Source organism: Haemaphysalis longicornis, unplaced genomic scaffold (assembly GCF_048455015.1).
Source record: "Haemaphysalis longicornis isolate Haplotype H1 unplaced genomic scaffold, Haemaphysalis longicornis Haplotype H1 scaffold_1, whole genome shotgun sequence".
Lineage (NCBI taxonomy): Eukaryota > Metazoa > Arthropoda > Arachnida > Ixodida > Ixodidae > Haemaphysalis > Haemaphysalis longicornis.
The window spans coordinates 4782380-4802674 of record NW_027526203.1 but is presented as its reverse complement, the minus strand read 5'-3'; the positions used below and the strand labels follow the sequence as shown (position 1 = coordinate 4802674).

General features: G+C 45.8%; 1 protein-coding gene across 1 annotated transcript in view; it reads right to left on the bottom strand.

Moving 5' to 3' along the window:
- The window catches only part of LOC144161013 (uncharacterized), a 270785-nt gene that overhangs the window by 86362 nt on the left and 164128 nt on the right, over positions 1 to 20295 (bottom strand). The window contains exons 31-42 of the mRNA XM_077692158.1: positions 19372 to 19470; positions 18227 to 18280; positions 18091 to 18144; positions 16745 to 16798; positions 16027 to 16080; positions 14728 to 14817; positions 8656 to 8709; positions 7362 to 7415; positions 6174 to 6227; positions 2855 to 2908; positions 593 to 646; positions 262 to 315 (exon numbers count right to left, since the gene is read on the bottom strand). Of these exons, the coding sequence (XP_077548284.1) occupies positions 262 to 315; positions 593 to 646; positions 2855 to 2908; positions 6174 to 6227; positions 7362 to 7415; positions 8656 to 8709; positions 14728 to 14817; positions 16027 to 16080; positions 16745 to 16798; positions 18091 to 18144; positions 18227 to 18280; positions 19372 to 19470 (729 nt within the window). The remainder of the gene's footprint in view (positions 1 to 261; positions 316 to 592; positions 647 to 2854; positions 2909 to 6173; positions 6228 to 7361; positions 7416 to 8655; positions 8710 to 14727; positions 14818 to 16026; positions 16081 to 16744; positions 16799 to 18090; positions 18145 to 18226; positions 18281 to 19371; positions 19471 to 20295) is intronic.

The window sequence follows — 20295 nt, the reverse complement described above, 5'->3', positions numbered from 1 at the left end:
CTGTTACTGGAACCGAGAAGAAAATCGGAAGGACCACGGCTTTTACATAATGAACAAATTATTTATGAACAAATAATTTACGTAATGAACAACAAACATGGCAGTTAAGCACCATAAAGGCGGTAAAGACCTAATCCTTTGCCAGGAGCTCAGTTCAAGATTTGTATGAGTGGGTGGGGGTTGTAATGTGGTTCAAATATAAATCATCGGAAGAAATCAAAACACGAAAAACGCTGCTTACAAAGATTCTAACATGCTTACCGAATCTCCTTTGCCACCTTTCAGGCCTTTCTGCCCAGGAAGACCAGAGTCGCCCTGCAAAAGGGAAGCAAGTGTTGGACGGGTTTAAAAATCTGTTTTGGCTCAGCATGTCCCGTGCTTTCATTGCCACGCAGGAACGTAGGTCTAAAATTTTCACAATAGCCACCCTTGAAGGTTTTGCGAAGCTGGCTTCCAGGCCGAATGCGACACTTGTATGACCTTGGAAATCAACCCAGCTGCCGAGGTCCCCTGTGGTCGTTACCCCCCCCCCTCCCCCTTCCCACCCCCCTCGCGTGGTAGTGCACCTCCGAGTGCCCTGCATTCAGCTCACCTTGTCCCCGTCCTCTCCCGGTGGTCCAACGGGCCCCGGAGGTCCTGGAAGACCCTGGGAAGCGGTTACGAAAGATCCTTACCGCGATGACAAAGGGTAGAAGCGTGACTTTCCCTCATTGCTAAGAGACCGTATTCTCGAGACCAATTTTTGCTTCCTTTTCTCTCTTTCGACTATTATCTCGCCCCTCATAACCAGCATCAGAAACAATACTCTTGTGGGGCTGCCACGGTGCCTTAGAGGCAAGAATTTGGTGTATATGTCGCGTAATACATGTCATAAGGAAGGGCAGTGGTCATGTATGGAATTAAGCGCTTTGAAGATGCAGTTGAATTATGAAACCCTCAATAGTGCATGATTACCTCCTGAGTATAAACCTCGTTGGTTGTTGACTCGCTTTCAACGGCGGTAAGAGAAAATGAAGCAAAGAAAAGCCAGATGGGGGACAGCTTAGATGAAAATGCGGGACAGAGAGTTCAAAACGGTGTACTGACTAAATTTCTAATGTTAAAGTTGGCCTGTGAGTCAAATGTCGAGGATTTTAGTATTTATGCGCCGTTTTTACGAGAAAGGTGCAATGAAATGTGCCATGTCCTTCTCACCATTCCCATTGCAGGAATTACGTAAGTGGTATGTTGCGACATACTCGTAGGCCCTGTTAATTGAAACCCCGCATATGTCAGCGCTGAAATTGTGGGTTCCATGCAATAAAGCTAAACCTGGGTGACGAAGCGCGCTTTTGTGAAGGGCTACGGGTTAGTCTAGGTCCCTTGTGCATATTTTACCTATAAATAATGCCCGAACATAAAGAAAGTAGGCCTCACCAGCCTCACCAGCCGAAACGAGCCTCACATTAAAACTAAGAAGTTTTATAAAGCACAGACTTCCCTTTCAAAACAGCGCAACCTTGTCACAGTAATTCCTGACGTGACCGAGAAAAGCACTTAGCTTTGGCACTTTGTTTGAGATTTGGGGAACTTTTTAACAATTTTCGCTAATGCAACATATACAGTTACACAGTAAAATAGAAGACTGAAGTTGAACACATGTAAAGGTGCCTTTTAATTCCTTTTAATGTCCGATTAACCAGAACGTAGCTTAGTTGGCTAGACTAACCATGGAGGAGGGTGTAAAGGAATACAAGGGAAGAACCCAGGATGCTTATGTTTTGATTATAGTTTCAATCGTTGCAACAAAAAGAATTTATTGGGACGCTTGAGTAGGCTTACGGCCTTTGAATGTGAAAGCTTGGTGATACTTTCCAAAGACTTTTTTGCTGCTGCGTTCTTTGCGTCTCTTTTTTTTCCTTTTGTTCTTTGTCTTTTGGAGCGAAATAATTTAACAAGCATACTGGTAATACTGGCCACAGCTTCCCCAGAGCCAGAGTTCTGCGCTGCTGGGGTGCCCTTGCTCTACTCCTGTGCCGTCATGTGGATTGGTCTCACGGTGCACACGTAATTCTAACTTTTGTGCCACCGCTTCCAACGTGGTGGTAACGCAGTCGGCTCATACTCTGGAGACCCGGGTTCAAATCCCACGTGAATTCAGATGTGTTTTTATTTATTTATTATTTACAATGCCGGCCATTTCCTCTACCGGTCAACAACTACAACGACGGCTGTTTGCAGAAGGGGGTGCTGAAGGCTTTCTGCAAATTCATGGACAGAGTTCATAGTAATTCACTCAAGGCCGTTTTGAAGGGTCTTTTTATACGGGTAGAGGCAGACGCAACTGGGGCCCTTAACTGCGGAAGACCTGATGGAGCTAAGCTGGAAGCACATGTGCACAAATCTGAGAGCAGGACAGCTAAGCTAAAACAGTGTCCTAATTTCTTTTATTATAGCAGATTTCTTCTTACCTGCGGAATTATTCCCTGCTGCAACTTACATGCTTATGTAGGCTCGGGCGAATGTACGCAGGAACCTCTCACCGTATTTGCTAAAGTACAGCTGAGTCTTAAATTAAATCGAAGCACACCATGTTTTTAGCCAACTGAAAATAAAGAAATAGCTACAGAAGCGGTCTTTGGTGTAAAGAATTTTATCGGTGAGCTACTGCTTTGTTTATTATTATAGCTCACAATTATTCGATCCCAATGAAGGACTGCCGCGAAGTCTGAGGGAAAATCACAAGCACAAAATTTACTTACAATCGAGTAAAAGACGTCCTTTTTTGGTCAAGCGAGTATTAAAAAGAGACGTGGAAGCACCATGGTTTCTACACATCGCTAGGTGACTTTTCGTGAAGCTGTAAAATGCTTACTCTTGCTCCTGGAAGTCCATCACGGCCGAGGGGACCTGGTCCGCCTAGATCACCCTACATTAGAGAAAAACATTTTGTAGTGCACGCAGCACACCCTGCAACACAACATGTCGCCTAGACGGCCCGAGTCTGGAGACACACGAACCCAATGGCACAGCAGCACCACCTTTACAACCCAGCACACTTTTCGAATCAACACTCTCCCCTCTTCCGGTTCATCATTTACCACCAAACAGGTCAAACGCAAGGAACAAACGGTCAGTTTTTAGGTCATCCGCTCTTAGTTTACCACTACGATAATCCTTATGAAACACTGCAGCTGGTACCTGGAACATTGCCCAGCTGCAAAACGAACGGAGTGATGACGAACTTTGGACTCAGCCGCAATCATTTTAACAGCAGAACTGTTCAGGCCAACACAAATCTATCCGGTGGAGAAACAAAACCCCGAACGCACGCGAGCGCATGCCTGGCGGCGACCACCCCGGGTCACCGGCGTGCGGCGCGGGCACGACCTTCGCGCAGCGGCTTTAGCAAAATACATACAGAACGCACGTGAGCGCGTGCCTTGCGGCTACCGCCCGGCGTCGTCCAGGCTTGCGCGTGGGCTTGAACCACATGAGGAGCTCCCGCCTTCGTCGTCGTCATCGTGTAGCGACCGGCACTCCACGGGTCCGCCGCGCCGAAGACGATGACGACCAATCTGTCAACCCATCCCTTCACAATACACCCGAGGAGACGGCCACCAGACCAGCTAATGAAGAAGTGGAGGTCTACTGACGCGAGGACGCGCTACAAGAGGATTTGCAATATGCGGCTATGCCGTCGGAAGGCGATGGCGAAAGGGATGACGACGATTGCTACTGGAAAAAAAAAACGCTACATTAATGGTCATTGCTTAACATTTGCGTTGAAAGTGGCTTTGCACTGCTGGGGTCCGGCTGCTCCCTTTCTCCTGAGATGCGCTGTCAGTGTGGGGAGAAGCTAGGTTGACCCCCAGCTGTGCTGCTTTTCAAGCCTTGCGGCACTAATATAAGCTGCACCAATTTTGTTTCTAATGTGTAGCAATCTATGCCGATTACCCCCGTAGCCAGAACCGTGTAACGCCCTGCATTTCCACAAAAATGCAGATATCGCAGAAGTTCTCTTTGTAATCGTAGTAATAGCGTAAGTGGAGGTAACCGGTCGCACGAAAGTTGTAAAAACTAACAAATAACAAAAATATAAAAAAATTACGAGAAGAGGCAAAACGTGTAACGCCCTGCATTACCACAATAATACAGATTTCGCGAAAATGTCACATGTAATCGTTAAAATAGCGTAAATGGAGATCATTGGTCGAACAAAATTTTGAGACCCGAAATTTGGAAATTTTAAAATTAAGACAAATATTACGGTAAATTACGGTAAATGGCAAACCGTATAATGTATGGAATTTCCACAATAATGGAGATTTCGCGAATGTTCCACCTGTAAGCATTATAATAGCCAAATGGAGATAGTTGGTCGAACGAAATCTTCAACACTAAAAAATAAGAAAAAAATAAAAAATACGGAAAATTGCAAACCGCACAACGCCCTGCATTTCGAGAATGATGCAGATTTTGCTGTAGTTCCACCTGTAATCGCTATATTAGCGTAAATGATCTGGTCGAAGAAATTTTGAAACAATAAAAAAATAAGTAAATTATAAGATAATTGCGTAAAATGGCGAACCGTGTAACGCCCCGCATTTACAAAATAAGGCAGGTTTTGAGAAAGTTCCAAATGTAACAGTTATAATAGTGTAAATGGGGATAATTGGTCAAACAAAACTTTGAAAAACTAAAAAATAAGAAAAACAAAAAATATGTATAACCGCGAACCTACAACGCCCTACATTTCTACAATAATGGAGATTTTGCGGAAGTTCCACCTGTAATCGTTATATAAGCGTAAGTAACGATAGTGTTCGAAAGAAATTTTCAAACACCAAAAAATAAGAAAATATCAAAAATACGCAAAATGGCGACCCATGTAACGCCCTGCATGTTCACAAAGATGTAGATTTCGCGAAAGTTCTACCTGCAATCGATGTAGTAGCTTGAATGGAGGTCGGTCAAGATTTAGGAAAACCCAAAAAGTTGCTTGTAGAGGACCCACACTCAAGACAAGCGGCATAAAAAGGCTACGCATTAGTAGGCAATTCTCTGAATTTCTACAGAATTTTCTAGCGGGAATCCTGTTAAAATTCGGAGGTGATTTGCTTCGGAAGGGTTTCATATACATCCATCCATCCGTATGCCCTTGCGTGGTCGCACCCTATACGTCCGGCTGCATTTAAAGCACCCATTGTACAACTAAAAGTTAAGGTGGCCATTCCACGATGTGAACCTGTATTTCGCGTGAGCGTACTTTTCTCATGTTTGCCCTTATTGTTGACCTAATTATTCTTTCGTTGTTTATATAATCGTTTACTCATTGTTTGTCTAAATATTTCTCTTACTTTTACGACCACATCAAGACAGCCCAATAATGTACATTATTCCGCCGTGACAGCTGGGACGCCGACCTCATTCTTTGCGCTGTGCTAACTGTAATCGCCGAGCTACGCACATCCGCAACGCGCATGTTCAAGGTGGGGGCCTACACGCTCACGAACAAAAATTGAAAGTAGTTTCATTGAGGTGAATGCGAATGGTAGTGCTGGAGCACGCGGGGGGGTCACTTGATTATGCAAGGAGGAAGACGATGCCCATTCAATGTTCTCGCCTATATGGACTGTACTGGGTGTTTCCTAGCCCCGCGTTTTCTTAGTCGCGAGGCATTCCTTCCCTCTATGACCGGCATACTTATTTTCCGATGGCACGCGCCCTTGGTTGACAGGCTTCACCCGCTCGTGACGTGAATCTTCACAATGGCGGCACGTACGCTCAAGCGTAAAAAAAATTGCAGAACTTCGCCAATATGTGGTATGAACTGAAGAAGCGACAGCTGTCCGCACGCATGCGGCGCTCGCTGCCACCGGTATCGCGGAACATGCTGCACGGCAACGATTAATGGCGCACGCCTATGGAGACGAGCCACCATGACGACATAGAGGATCTCTCGGCACGCAGAGTACGTGGACCAAGGGTGGAAATCTGGAGGAACACGGCGTCCGGAGCGGGCTCAAGGCACCGTGATTCTGGCGTCTGAAACCGGCGCACGTTCTTTGGCTATGAGAAACGGCGAAACTTGTGCGCCGCGACGCCAGGGAAAGTACCCCTATAAACTATGGACGGCTCTCCTCATGAAAGGTAGACAAGTGACATCCACGGGCGCATTCGGTCCAGCTCACCTTATCCCCCTTGGGGCCCACAGGTCCGGGTGGGCCGACAGTACCGCTGCGCCCCTGGGGAGAAACAAGCAATCAATATTGTCAGGGCCACAAAAAAGATTGTTTTTGAGACGAATGTAAACATTACGTCTCCTATGCATTCATATCGTGGCTACACCCCGGAACGCGAGGCGCACCGTACACTGTAAGACAATCCCGCGGTTCAGCATCATAGCAATGAACGAGTGACGACTCCTTGCGATCAACAACACAAATTCGACGAATGGCGATGCCAAGAACACAATTTAACTCGACAGTACCGTATCCGATGCGGCATCACGCAATGCAACCATGGCGTTCTACATTACTTAGTGCAACAGCGCAGATCACGTTTGCCTAAATGCTATCATTCCGTGCAGACGAATATGTTGGGCAAGTTGGTACTCAGCGACAGAACACGTACCAGCGGTAAAGTTGGACTAAGACTTTCAAAATACACGGGATAACATACTGGACAGACACAGTGCTTGTCCTGGGTGTCTCCGGGAGTCTTAGACATTCCCCGCTGATGTGTGTTCTGCATCATTCGGTTAATTGCTTTGTTGGCGGCATGGATTGGTCACGCGAATGAATTCTATAAGCAAGCTTGGTGATCCACGTTATCTTCTTTTGCGAGTCAATATCTCCCATGTTAAAGGTACGTCTGATACCTGCTCGGAGGGATTGCGTTGGAAACACGTGTACACAGCTGAACCTGTGACAGGAATTGTCATTTAGCTTGAAAATAGCAATGAGCAAACTGACTCAGGCAAGGATTGCTTCTCTAGGTAAATTTCACTCCGGGAGTTTAAAATGACATTTAAGAATAGTTATTTTTGAAAACATTATTCACTTCAAATCACTGTTTGATTATTTTTTTTGTTTTTCATTTTTATGCGATTGATTTATGCGATTGATTGATTGATTGATTGATTGATTGATTGATAGATTGATTGATTGATTGATTGATTGATTGATTGATTGATTGATTGATTGATTGATTGATTGATTGATTGATTGATTGATTGATTGATTGATTGGGCCTTTATTTGTACTTATAAAGGGTGCATCTCACCAGTGTGGCATACCTGATAAACGTGAACTGCATACTCATAAAAATACTCATCCCCTGTTACAACTTTGTCTGACAGGACTATAAAAGGCACAAACCTTTTCACCGGCAGGTCCAGGCTCACCAGAAAGGCCGATGTCCCCTTTGTCGCCCTGCAAAAATTCAGTTACAGCTACAATTGTTTTCCTGGTTTTAGGTAGGAGTAGGGACACGCAGAGAACGAATATGGAAGCAAAAATGAACTGACGATTTAAATGTGAAGAAAACAGTCCTACTGAGTCATTAGGCTGTGGAAAGCACTGCATGATAGATATCGATCTGCGTTATCAAATCTTAAGCACTAAGGTATGTAGTATCTACAGGTATCTTCAAAAGTAATTAAAACAAGGGTTCCTTAATCCAAACAACTTTTCAAGAACTCCGGCATAGCAAAGACTAGAAATTCACTTGAAATCCTGGCCCCGTGCTCTAGTTATATTTAATTTTGAAGGTGTGCTAGGGTCTTTAATGAACCATCGACCAGAAAAGTTAGTGGGGTGTGATTTAAACTGTCAAGGTAATTCTTTAGCTCAGTGCTTCTTAAATGGGGGTCCGCGGACCCCTTGGTCCGCGGACCCCTTGGTCCGCGAGGCCATTTCAGGGGTCCGCGAAAAATTTTCGCCGAAATTTCGCCGAAACCCTAACCAAAATTTTTCATCCCCCCCCCCCCCCGAATTCATTTTTTCCTCCTTGCTAAACTTTGCAGGAAACGCAAAAAAGTGGCTTCGCTACATGACGTTTAATTTTTGGCGTAGCTAATGCAGCGTAGCCCGTGGTTTAACGTTGGCTTTTTGCACGACATGCCAGCTCTGCGGAAAAGCCAGGCACACAAAAGGAACTTCGTACGTGTATCGGTCGGTGACTATAGCTGCAAGAGCAAATGGTTTGAGAAAATGGCACGCATCAGCATAAACGTCAGACACAAAAGGTGGGCATTGATAAGCATGTTGGAGACTTAAGCTGAAAGTGCAAATTTTTGGAAATTATGACACTGGTCAACATAGTTCATTGTGGGGTCGCCCATCATTTTTGGAAGCCCGGAAGGGGTCCCCAATGGGCTCATGGTTGAGAAACGCTGCTTTAGCTTATGGCAATTAATCATGTACTCCGCGTTTGAAGGCGAGGATATAGGGAGTAATGCAGAACTCTCAAGAACAAACAAGTTGCTCTGCCGTCTAGCAGGTATGCATTACTTGGTCTCTAAATACGCAACTTCAGAAATAATGTGTCCAACATAAACCTTAATATCAACAATTTCTTCGATTGATACGCAGGTACAATGCTTAAAGAAACCATACATAGTAGAGGTGCTGATAATGTAATTTAACAGTTGGGATTTCGAAAGTCACTCACGGGTGGTCCAAGGGCGCCTGGAAGTCCAACTTCGCCCTTAGGACCAGGAAATCCCTGCGAGGAAAGTAAAAAGGTACTGAACCATACGAAGAGGGTTCAAACGTTGCAATCAACGCCTGACAACGTTCCAAAAGCCAGTCATTCACAGTGCTCAAGTGAGTTCTGACAGTCTAGGTATAAGCAAAGTGCAGGATGATCTACAGCGGAGTGAGTTTGCTACGCAGATATAGAAGACGCCATTGCTAGGGACCAATCTGCTCCGCCCTTAACTGTAACGTAAGCCTTAAAAATCAGATAGGGAGCGAGAAGTGAGGCGTAGAGAAATACACAGTGCGGTCGCTCCGCATGGTGGCAACATTATTACAATCACTATTGCCAATTTTAGGGCCGTGTCTCAAAGGTAGGGTGTTTTGGTAATTTTTCGCCGACTATATAATAACTCTGGAACGCCCACCTATTTTTACTGTGAAATATGAGAACATTGAAAATTTTCGACATTTGTATTTGGCTTCAAAACTTCGCTTCATATTCTGACAAAAAGTACTATTTCCGTATCGTTATTTTTCTCCCCCCCCCCCTCCTTCCTTGAGCTTCCTTGCTGCAACAAAGGTCCACAAACTGCCTTAAACACAAGTTCTCGAGTTGGGATTGAGGAAAAAATGAAGCCACTGCTGTATTATTAATGCAAGCCTCAGCGCCTGTCTGTGGCCTTTTCCGTTCGTCGTTTTTCTTTCTTTTTCTTTTTTTTTTCAATGTGAAAATAAGCATCAGTCAACTATACCATCTAAAATTTCTGTAGGTGTGCACAGCCCTGCACCATAGTGACCAATTGTGGAGCTCAAGGCAGAAAGTTCAACGACTAACGGCACGCGACATGACTTGACAAAATGTGTAATCTGTATTTTGAAATCGGGCAGTGCAATACGTTACACTTTCAAGACCTCCTGTCACACTGCATACCACATTTTTCCGGTCAAATTTTACTACATGTGATTGTCTTCATTGGGTACCTTAGCCCATTAATCGCAATTGTTGGTTATTCAGTTCCATGGGACGAAGCAGCCATCCGGGTGCTTTCAAGCTTCTATATAGCAATATTGTGCAGGTGTGGCAAATAAATCTATACCACTTCACTTAGAATGGGAGGTCCAATCATGAAAAAATTACGCCCACCTCCCCTCGCGGGAACCCTGGTGTGATGCGACGCTGAAGGGGGTTCCGTTGGGTGTTTCCGTCGGGTCGATTAGTCGAATTGCGTGAAACGCGTAGTGAACGTGAATTGCGTTTTAATCACATCGTTGGGTTCCACGCGAGGGGATGCGGGCGTAATTTTGAGCATAATGAGAGACGTTGTTGTCGTTTAGACGGAGGCTTTATTAAAGGAACCGTCGCATCATGCAATCGTCGGTACTGCGAGAGAGCAAGCGCAAGCGCGGGCGCCCGTCGACTGAGAGACCGGCCGGAGCGGGGCACTCCAGCGCACCCGAAGGAGAGACTGCGGAGAGAGAGAGTACTGCACATGCGCACAGCGCGCAGCGCCGCCCACCGGCGGAGTGAGAGTGCGCTGCGCCACGTGCCCGCAGATGTTGGGTGAGAGTGTTCACTATCAGAGAGAGGAGAGGGGGTGAGCGGATGAGAGACGCAGCTGTGCGGACGCGGACGACAACGATGACGGACGCAGGACAGGGCCGCCGGCAAGAGATGCTCCTCTCAGCGTCGCATCTAAAAAAGTAAGAGAACAACAACGCTTATGTGAGAGCGTGCGTCTCTGTTGTGTTCCTGAGGTAGTGCGAGAATGCGACCATTCCGTTTCAGCAGACTCTGGTTTTAGTGTTTCGAAGCGCCACGCGGCCACTCGCACGGTGATTGGACAAGTGGCGCCATCCATCATTCGAGAGATAGAGATGGCGGCATCCAATGCGCCGCGGGAAATTCGAAAACTAACATGCAAACTTTCGCTATTGGATGGTACCTTCACGTATAATTTCCAATTATAATACATTTAAGTTCGTTTCTATCCATACCTTAGCCTTTACACTGGTTACTGAGAGCCTAGTGTGAATTATGAACACTGTTTTAGTTAGGTGGCACATGTTGGCACCGACACCATCTCCGTTGGGAGAGGAGCTTTGGTGTGATGGTGTGAGTTGTGAAATATGTTACAGTTTCTCACACGTGTTTTATGTACGGCATCAGCGTCAGCCAAAAGCACGTCCAAGAACATCGACAAAATTACGAAAAACAACGCTCAGTACCGGGTGTGTACGCCGAGATAAACTCGTACAAGAGATACTAGTAATACCCCGGCTACACTAGGGTCCGAATGTCATTTGAACCAAATGTCATTTGACACAAATTGGGTACTTCGAATGCAATTCAGAATCCGCCGTGCTACACTACAATTTCGATGGCATTTGAAAGCTTTCACGATTGCTCGCCGTGCTGTAGTGGTGCTGTTGTCGCCCCGTTCCGTTTTCGTACAATAATACAATAATCGAATTTATGAGCAGTCTAAGGCAGTAAAATGATACCAAATTAGAAAAGACACCAGTTTTGCCTCTAATGTGGTAGCTGTTTGCATGGTTTTATGTTATTTTTTGGCAACTGGCCCACTCATTATGGCTTTTGAGAGTATGAAAATTAAATATGTTGATTTAATATTTGAAGTAAATGAACAGCGAAACAACGTTCCACAAACAAAAATATTTTGTTTGTTTTACGTAGGAAGTATTATATTTTTTATTGCCTATCGAACACCCTGCGTGCGAGAGGGCTAGAAATGGCATTTGAAATACCAAATTATCTCTCGGTGCTCACTTGGCTGGAATGTCATTTGATCCGAATGACATTTCAAAACTTAGTGTAGCAGAACAACTTGGAATTTGAGTCAAATGACATTTCGTTCAAATAACATTCGGACGCTAGTGTAGCAGGGGTATAAGAAAACGCAAGCAAAAATTGTTGAAAAGTAGGATTTCTTCCCTTACTGAACACTAAAAGGGAGTCATAACTATCCTTGTTACGTTCGAGCAAAGCTTGCGAGAATTCAGCAAATTTTAGACGCGTTTTTCTTCATCTTGCAACTATCGTTAAGTTCATTAAAGGGAACTGAAGTGGATATGTCAAACTTCTGTTTTTGTTTGCATTGCATAGACTGGCTCAAATAAACACACTTTTCCTCATTTATCCAGTTGATAAAGCAGTATTTAATTTACAAAGCCAGACAGAAGGAAAAATACCATGCGACATTTGCGGCAGCCGCAACAACTAATAGCAGTGACGTGTATTCGAGTGACGATGTGGTTTAACGATGTCCACGTATGGAGTTAAAACCGCCTTCGGCTTCAGTTTTGTGCGACAATATTCTTGGCATCCGACGTTATCGTTGTTTGGGCATTGACGATATCTTTCTGGAATCAGCATACCGCGCTTTCTTTCATGTTGTCGGCTGTATAATTGGTCAGATAAGCCTGCCACCACCGCTTGGAAACGCAACGTTCACTAGCCCAGGCGAACGCAGTGGCTGAACGCCCTCCGCGTCAATTGAGACGCTCAACTGCTAAGTGCTTCCCTCCACCTTTCGAGCTTTCCTGTCTCATCCCTGGGCCGTAAGAGGCCTGTTGGCACCAGGCCTGCAATCGGCTGATTCAGCACTATGTCTGCAAGCTTACGGTGCTTACGTCAACACCACCAGCGCGTCGTTGTCAGTCCGCACGGAGTCTGCCAACTCGCTCATGGAACAATGAAGGTTCCAGCGCAAAATAATGAATGCAGTATAGAAAACATTACCTAAACAAGAAGAAAAAAAAAACATGACATGGGCGACCCGAACATGCTCAGTGCGACCCACTACATCAAATGCTTTAGACCACTCAGACATAAGCACATCTGTGCCGGGGTGGAAACATGAAGTAGGTACGTATAAACTTTTTTTAGCGTGAGTATTCCCAGCAGATTAGATGAATACTCCTTCAATAACGTTTGTGCAGTAAGCGTCCCCCAAATCTCCTCGAATATCTCCTCACTAGCGGCTACATCCCGTAGGTTAGAAAAGCTATCGCAAATGTGCGGTCGTGCTGCTGACCGCTGTGCTAGCTCACGATGCGCAGTAAGTGCTCCTTGTAGTTTGGTTTTACGCTTTACAATAAAATTTTCAGTTGATTTTTTTTTCTTATTACCTATAATAACTTCGCTGACTGATCGCCTTTTTTAATCTGCCTTATTTTTTCTACTAACTTACCAGTCGCACAGGCATATGCAGCTCACTGCTCCAGCGAAGCGAAGTGAGCGAAGCGTCGCATGTGCGCTTGTGTGGAGCTACATTAACTCCGTAAACCTCACAAAGCTTTATACGGTGCATAAACTAACAAACTAAATTCACATTCTTCCAGGCACAAATTTTGTCATCTCTAAGTTTTGACTGAGCGAACCGACCGCGACGATCCACGGGCGGCCGGCTAGGGTCGGCGAGCCGCGCAGTAGCGCAGCCAAGCCAAGCCTGCCTCGAGTAAGCGTCCCACGAAGCGTCATAGGAAATCGGCAAGGAGGATGCAAAGAGGAAGACAGCACTGCAAATTGATTTTTGTACTGAATGAAGTCGCGTAAACGCCCCCAGAGTGGTCGAAACATGGCCTATATAGACCCTAGACCTCAATTTGCACAAGTAATCCCGCAACGTTTACGAACCAAATCAGTGTCCCTTTATGTGAACGGGCATTTGTGAACACCGTCATGGTTTGTGTTGGGACAATTTGTTTTAGATGCGGAGCATCTCATGCTCGGGGCTGTGTCCCTCTCTCCCTTGTCCGCCGTCCGCACTCTATGCGCATGCGCGTCGCTTCAGCCCCGTCAGCGTTTGGGCCGACGTCAGCGCAGACCACTATAAAAAGAAATAGTTACTCGGCGCCCGGTTTCGATCCCACGACTCTGGCCGCAACGGAAGGTACGTGGCGCTCTTCTCACTGCGCTACAAACCGAGACGGGAGCATGTGCTACGAACGCGCCTTACGTCCTTCACTCATTCAAACTACGTCAAGAAGCTACTGATACAACACAGGCACGCGAAGCTGAACGTCAACGGAAACGACGAACTGAAAACTAATGGGAACTTCAGTCGACCACATGGCAGCTTCGCATACTACTCAGCGTTCCCCTACAGGAAGATGGTGTAATTTTTTTAACGGCCAACTGCAGGACATTTAATGAAAAAAATGGTTGGTAACACTGATTACAATCTCTATCGTTACCAGATTGCCTGCTGTATGTGCTATATGGGCATCTAGCGCGCATTATGCGTTTGAAGCATGCATCACACAATAAGAAATGTCACACAAAAAGGTCGTTCCGCCAAGACGACCTTAAAATTTGTGTCCCGTTTCCGACATAATTGCAAGGCCGTGACATCATAAAAGGTGGATAATTCCGCACGTCGCGGACGTTTGCGGTCAGAAAACAGCACACTACGGCATCGTTGAACGCGTGCCGCTGTACAAGAAAACAGGAACACCGTGGCATCGCTGTATGGTCTTGAGCTTAAACAGCTCAAACAGTTAGACTCCTAGTATGCTAGAAACGCTACTTTTTTCTGCAACAACGTTTTCGCAAAACAACCGAATGTTTTAGCCTTCAGGCCGCGCAAACAATTGCCTTGTGTTAGCCATTATGGGACGATAAATCCCCCGGGGCTGTGGGGAAGGGCGTCGAATATTACCATCCCACACAAGAAAACAGCAGATGTTCCGCCTGGGTAAGAGCCGCAGTTGTTGCAAGAACACAAAAGTAACGGCAAGCCACCAACCTGTCTCGTAATATTTATACTGGTGCGTTTGAGTTAAAAATGAGTCACGTCTGCCAGGAAATTAACCTAGTTGTAACATGATATTATTTTCTTTCCATGTTGTCAGCTTAAATCTGCATCATTCGCGCGTGTCTGACTGCCCTGTTTTGTGGCTCTGCAGCGGCAGATCAGGGAATTTGGAGAAATGCGAAATAAATTCCATCAATTTGGCCACAAAAAAGGGCCTCCGTGGCCCCCAGCTGCTTGCCGCTGTCACCTGAAGAGAACTCACTTACTGGTGGTCCCATGTTACCCCTCTCTCCTGGGAATCCTGGTGGGCCCGGGGGTCCTGGTGGTCCCTTGTTACCGGCAAGACCCGCTGGACCCTTAGCAGCAAAAAAAAAAAAAAAAAAATAGACAAGTGTCGTTAGCAGTCTCCTATTATTATCCTGTACTTGTACGCGAAATAAATTGCTTGTTTGTTTAATGTATATTTATTTATGTCAATGAGAAGACATAAAAAAATTGTTTAATTTTATACCAGGATAGAACTAGGGAAACATAATAAAAGGGGGGGGGGCGGACAAAAAAAATGGTGCACAACATAACGTCACCCCATCAAGTTAAAAGAAATTGAAATCACAGAATTTCGCTTTTTTATTCGGCATTTTACGAGCGACAACCCGTGTGCGTTTGTTTGTCCCAAATACGAGGTGTAGTGGTTGCTCGGCAATTGCGTCTTTCGCGCCTCTATTGCGGACACCGGAATTATCGCTAGGAACAAGTTTCCGCTTCTAATACCCAAACAAAACAAGAACCCGAACTGGCGCTTGTTGGTATTCATTCGTATTGACAGAAAACTGCTGCCAAGACGAGAACGAAGCAGTAGAAAAACAGAGTTTGATCTCAATTTCAACACACGTGCTGGTCCTCAGTTGTCATAAGGGTCTTCAGTACAACAAACGAAATCGAAAAATTGAAATGCCATTCCCTGGCCTAAGAGATTGGGCCGAGGTCACTGACAGCAGTTTGAAACTTGTAGGCCACTCCAAGAAGGCCACTGCAGGCTACTTGAAGGCCGCTCCTAGAAGCCAACTGTAGGGAAATTTCACCTTGAATAAATTTATTACGAACTTTCCGTATACGCCTACCACTAAGGCAATAGGGGCACACTTATCTGCTCTAAAAGTGAACGGCTTAGTGAGCCAATTATGAGCGTTTAAAATAGCTCCGTAGCAGATGACGCTGCACGTGGCAGAGGAGTCGGCAAGCAGTCAATAAGCGGACGTGACTATGTTTCAAAATCCCCGACATTCGCTGGTCGTTTTGGGCGCGCCGGCGCATATTGCATGCGTTATGTTCTCTAATTTCCAGACTTATTAGTCGGACTATGCGCAAAATCGCAAAATGTTCACTGCAGCTGGCTCGCGAACGAATGGGGATGACCACAGCGGCTTCGTAAAGTTCGGAGCTAACAGAGGTATTGAGAATGGCTTTCGCGTCACATTTTGCGTAAGGCAAAATAAGGAGATAATTGCGGAAGCCACAGACTAAACCATCACCGATTGGGGCACTCGCTAATGACTACTCCATACCGGTGGACCTTCTTTCCCGGATGGCCCGGGCAGACCTGTCTCTCCGGGAGCACCCTGCATAACGTGAGAGAGAAAGGAAAATCAAACTGTTAGGATATAATGAACGCAAATGAGGGCAAACCCGATTCATCTCATCTTTTTTACTTCTTTTTATGCTTTTGCGGCCGCAAATTGGCGGAAAATTATGGCCTTGGAATGTGAATTCCAGCAGCATTACAATGAGTGAGTTATTTAAACAAGACATGCAGGAAGCAACAGAGATTAGCAATCGAATGCCAGCGCTTTCTACCATCCGTGTAAAAACTGGGCCGACGCAAAAAAAAAAAAAAACTTTCTTAGGCGTTACCCATAGATGATTTATTTTATGAGTGGTCTGTTTAACTTTTATTTCTATTGCACAAAACAGTAGTGTGCCTCATTTAAATTTCGTAGGTGGCACTTGCAGTTGCTAGTAGCTTATCTTTCTTTACTGAATGGAATTGATCGCAACTTACCGTATTGTGCCACGTAAGGTGTAGTATCGCAGCGGTAAATCATCAAGTTGTTGGATGCATAATAGTTCTAAAAATTGTAGTCCGAGTTCAATTAAGAAAAGCTATATTAATAAGACCGAATTAGGACCGTGACTGCGACCAGTCGCGGTGGGAGGTACCCCGCGAAGCGTGGAGAAGTGCAAGCGAACTAAAAATATGAACTAAACAACTAGACGAGTTCTTACAGGGCGACCGGGTGGTCCAATTTCCCCGGATGCTCCAGTTTCTCCCGGCGGGCCCTGCAAAAAAACAACGGTGGTTTATCGGGGTGCGTCCACGGCGTATACAGGAGCGCTAGTGGGGTCCTCAAACACTGGGGTGTTTGTGAGGGTATTTCTTTGGTAGTAAGAAGACGACCCTTTCACTTGCGCTTCTTCCACCGTGACGGGTTTCCCCCTTGCGTTAGTGCTTTAATCAAGCCTGATTTTGTCCTTTTTTACCATAGTCTTTGTCCATAACCCTCACACAGAAGCAGAAGTAAAGGTGTACCTGAGTCCCGTCCTTTTCATGCGAACCTGAACTGTCAGACTCCTGTTGCGAGGCAAAGGGCTAACCTCGGCGCAAAGCTGCACGTTCGCGAGACTTCACACAGCGGGAATTTTATGTGGTTGTTTTTCAGGGGCGAAGCACCTTAGGGGCTCGGGCTGTCGGCGTCTCCTGTCGTCGTCTCGTGTAGTAACGGTACTAAAACACCGGGACACTCGTTCTCCAACGCCTCGTGCTAGAGCGCTTCGTGCTTCAAAGGCGCGGGACTTTTACAGCAAAGCTGTACCTGAACTCGGCCCGATCTACCACTTGGAAGCGCAGGAGCCTCATCAACACCAGGAGCATTAGGACGTGAGAGAAGAACCCAAGAAATACATTATTCATATTGACTGGGATTAGCTACGCGATTGCTGATTGTATATAATAAATGTACATATGTATATAGTTTAAACAAAATTGTCTTCTGTCTCTCATTGCCCATTAGCAGCGATATTGCTGTGGGAAACACCAGCGCACACTGCATGCTTCGCCCCTCGCTAGGTTTCACGTTAGTGGAGATGGGCCGGGACTTTTTTTACGACAACGCAGCGGCATCACAAACCCAAGCGTCTTCGAACCCTTCACAAAACCCGCATACGAGCTGCCATACACAGCCTGCACAATAATTGCATGGAGATGTCCCGCATGCTTCCAGCCCCGCCTCCCACTTCTTCTCCCCCAAATTTTCTTCTCGGGGTCTCCAAACGCTTTGCGAACCGCCGACACACCCCGGCTTGTCTTTTCTTGGGGGGGGGGACACTGCGCTATTTCTATTTGTGTGAACCTGGCGGAATTAGTTTCATTTTCGTAAATGCAAAAATAATTGTCCAATTTCATTTCACGCCTTTTTTTTTTACGATTATAGGTTGAAGTTCGCGCAATATTATCCATGCTGTCCCAAAAATGTTAGACATGATTGTCCCTGTTCCAGGCTTTCAAGGATCCATTAGCACCGAGAGCAGCTGCCGAAAAACGCATTTTCGCCGAATTTGTAGACGGTGTATACCGCGGGCCCGATGACTCCTGGAGGTCCGGGCGGCCCAGCGGTGCCGGTTTCGCCCTGGAAGTAAGAACCCATTTGGTGAGCATGGATAGAAGCAACCCTGTAGAAATAACGAAGTCAAGCACACTTGCAAACTCACGGGTGGTCCCCGTTCACCTGGTGGTCCGGGTAGCCCATCTTTCCCTGCTGTGCCCTGCGTCGCCATCGTAAGGAACCCGCGTAAGTGCCGCGACGTTGTTCGAGCGTCGAAATACATTTAAGAAAAACTATAGTGCTAAGGGCGTTACTTGGGTTTAGGAGAGCTTATGTTCGTTCCCCATTGAGCGCATTGTAAATATCTTGAATAATCTAAGCTTGCGTTCAGTTTAAATTCTAATTACTCGATAAATGAACGCCAGTCACCAGCTGTCCTCTTGGGGATGCCCAGCCACTAGGACAAAATTGCCCCTGTCCGGGGAGTGAGTTGAAGTAGATGTTATAATGGGATGCGACTCAAGTTGTGAACGTGATTGAAAACTGTTAGCGTTTATTTTATTGGTAATGCTCATGTATGTGTAAAGAAAAATCAATAACGGGTAAGAGAAATCAGTTCTACGCACTTAAAGATGCCCGCGAGTCTTCATTACCACAATAGAATTGACTAACCAATATCACAGCAATAAAGAGGTTAACGTAGGCCAGTAACAAGGCAAAGCATATGATTTGTCTGGAGAAAAGTACTCTGCGCTGTTACCGTAATGCGATCGTGCTGTCACAGCCCTGACCACATTTTTTTATCATATTGTATGTCGGCCTTCTTATACGCCAGCGTTGGTTAAATAAGTCAGCGATTGGTCATTCACGTACATTGTGGGAAAGCAGACTCACTGACACCCTTTTGCTTGCGTAGTTAACAGCGTGGCATGGAAGGAACAACCGACATTACAGTTCTGGTACGAGCTTTTAAACGTTCGCGTGATACTACCGTCTTTTCAATTATAAACTCCACTCATGGCGTTGCAAGAAAAAAAGTAAAATATAGGAGTTGTGAATTTTTTAAGCAATCTCGAATGGCTGAGTTCTCCCTCTCCAGACTTGACCTTTTTTTTGACGGTCTGCCAACGTAGTTCTCCAAATCGCATGAAAGAATCCTTTTGCTTGTAAGACGAACGTACGTGGACCTCCAACGTTGCACGCGGGATAAAGTAAAGCGAAGTGTCCGTTCACCGCTGTTGTGTTCCCAGCAGGCGCCCTTTCACAAATACATGAGCAGAGTCAGTATGGAGGCACTCTCGTAGAACTTACGGGAGATCCGGGGACTCCCATAAATCCCCTGGCGCCTTCGGGACCCTGGGGACCTCTTTCGCCTGGAAGTCCTGGAGGCCCCGGCTCTCCGGAGCTGCCCTGGTACGGTGGACGATAATGCGGATTGGGTTTAAAAGTAGAGGCTGTTGGTGAAGCTGGCGGGACAGTGTGGAAGAATAAAAGCATCGCGAACACTATGAAAAGGACGCGAACAGGACACAATCCGAAGAGATGGAGGGATAGATCGGCGCTACAAATCAGGACGCACGCTATAACCGGCTTCTTTCCTGATACGGTTAGAGATTAGTGCAGCAAGGCTGATAAAAGTGAATGCATGGAGCCAGAGACAATATTTAGCCTGAGAACAGGTCAGCAGGCTTGAAGGCAAAGCAGTAAAACTTTAGCCAGTGCCAAGAAAGGAAATATTGTCACAAGAACTTGGCAAACCATTTTCCCCTGATTATACTACGAGACAGGTACTCAGCTAACATAAGACGTTGAGCCTAACAGAATTGCAGCCTACACGAGGGCAACAAGCGTAGAAGGGCGCCTAGCCCTCGTACGACACTTGACGTGTATTTCATCAAATCAGAAACGAACCATATAGGCCAGTTAGTTCGGCTAGTTTTCCTTCAGCGTCGGATAGACTCCCCTCCAAAAAAGAGTCCTTTCATGAGCGCACCTGAACTTGTTTCTCGCCTGGCCATACGCTGTTTCCTGGCCTTTTTTTTTTTGTAAGGCTTATCGGTCTTTCCAATACCGAAAATCAATCTGTCTGTATTTTTTTTGTGTGTGTGTGGATTTTTATATCGCTCCTTATTGAAGCTTCAAGCACACAGCCGCTTATAATATTTGGTTATAAGACAGTAAAAAAATGACACATGAAATAGCGGCAAGATCTTTTTGGCAGTGTCTGTGTTTATA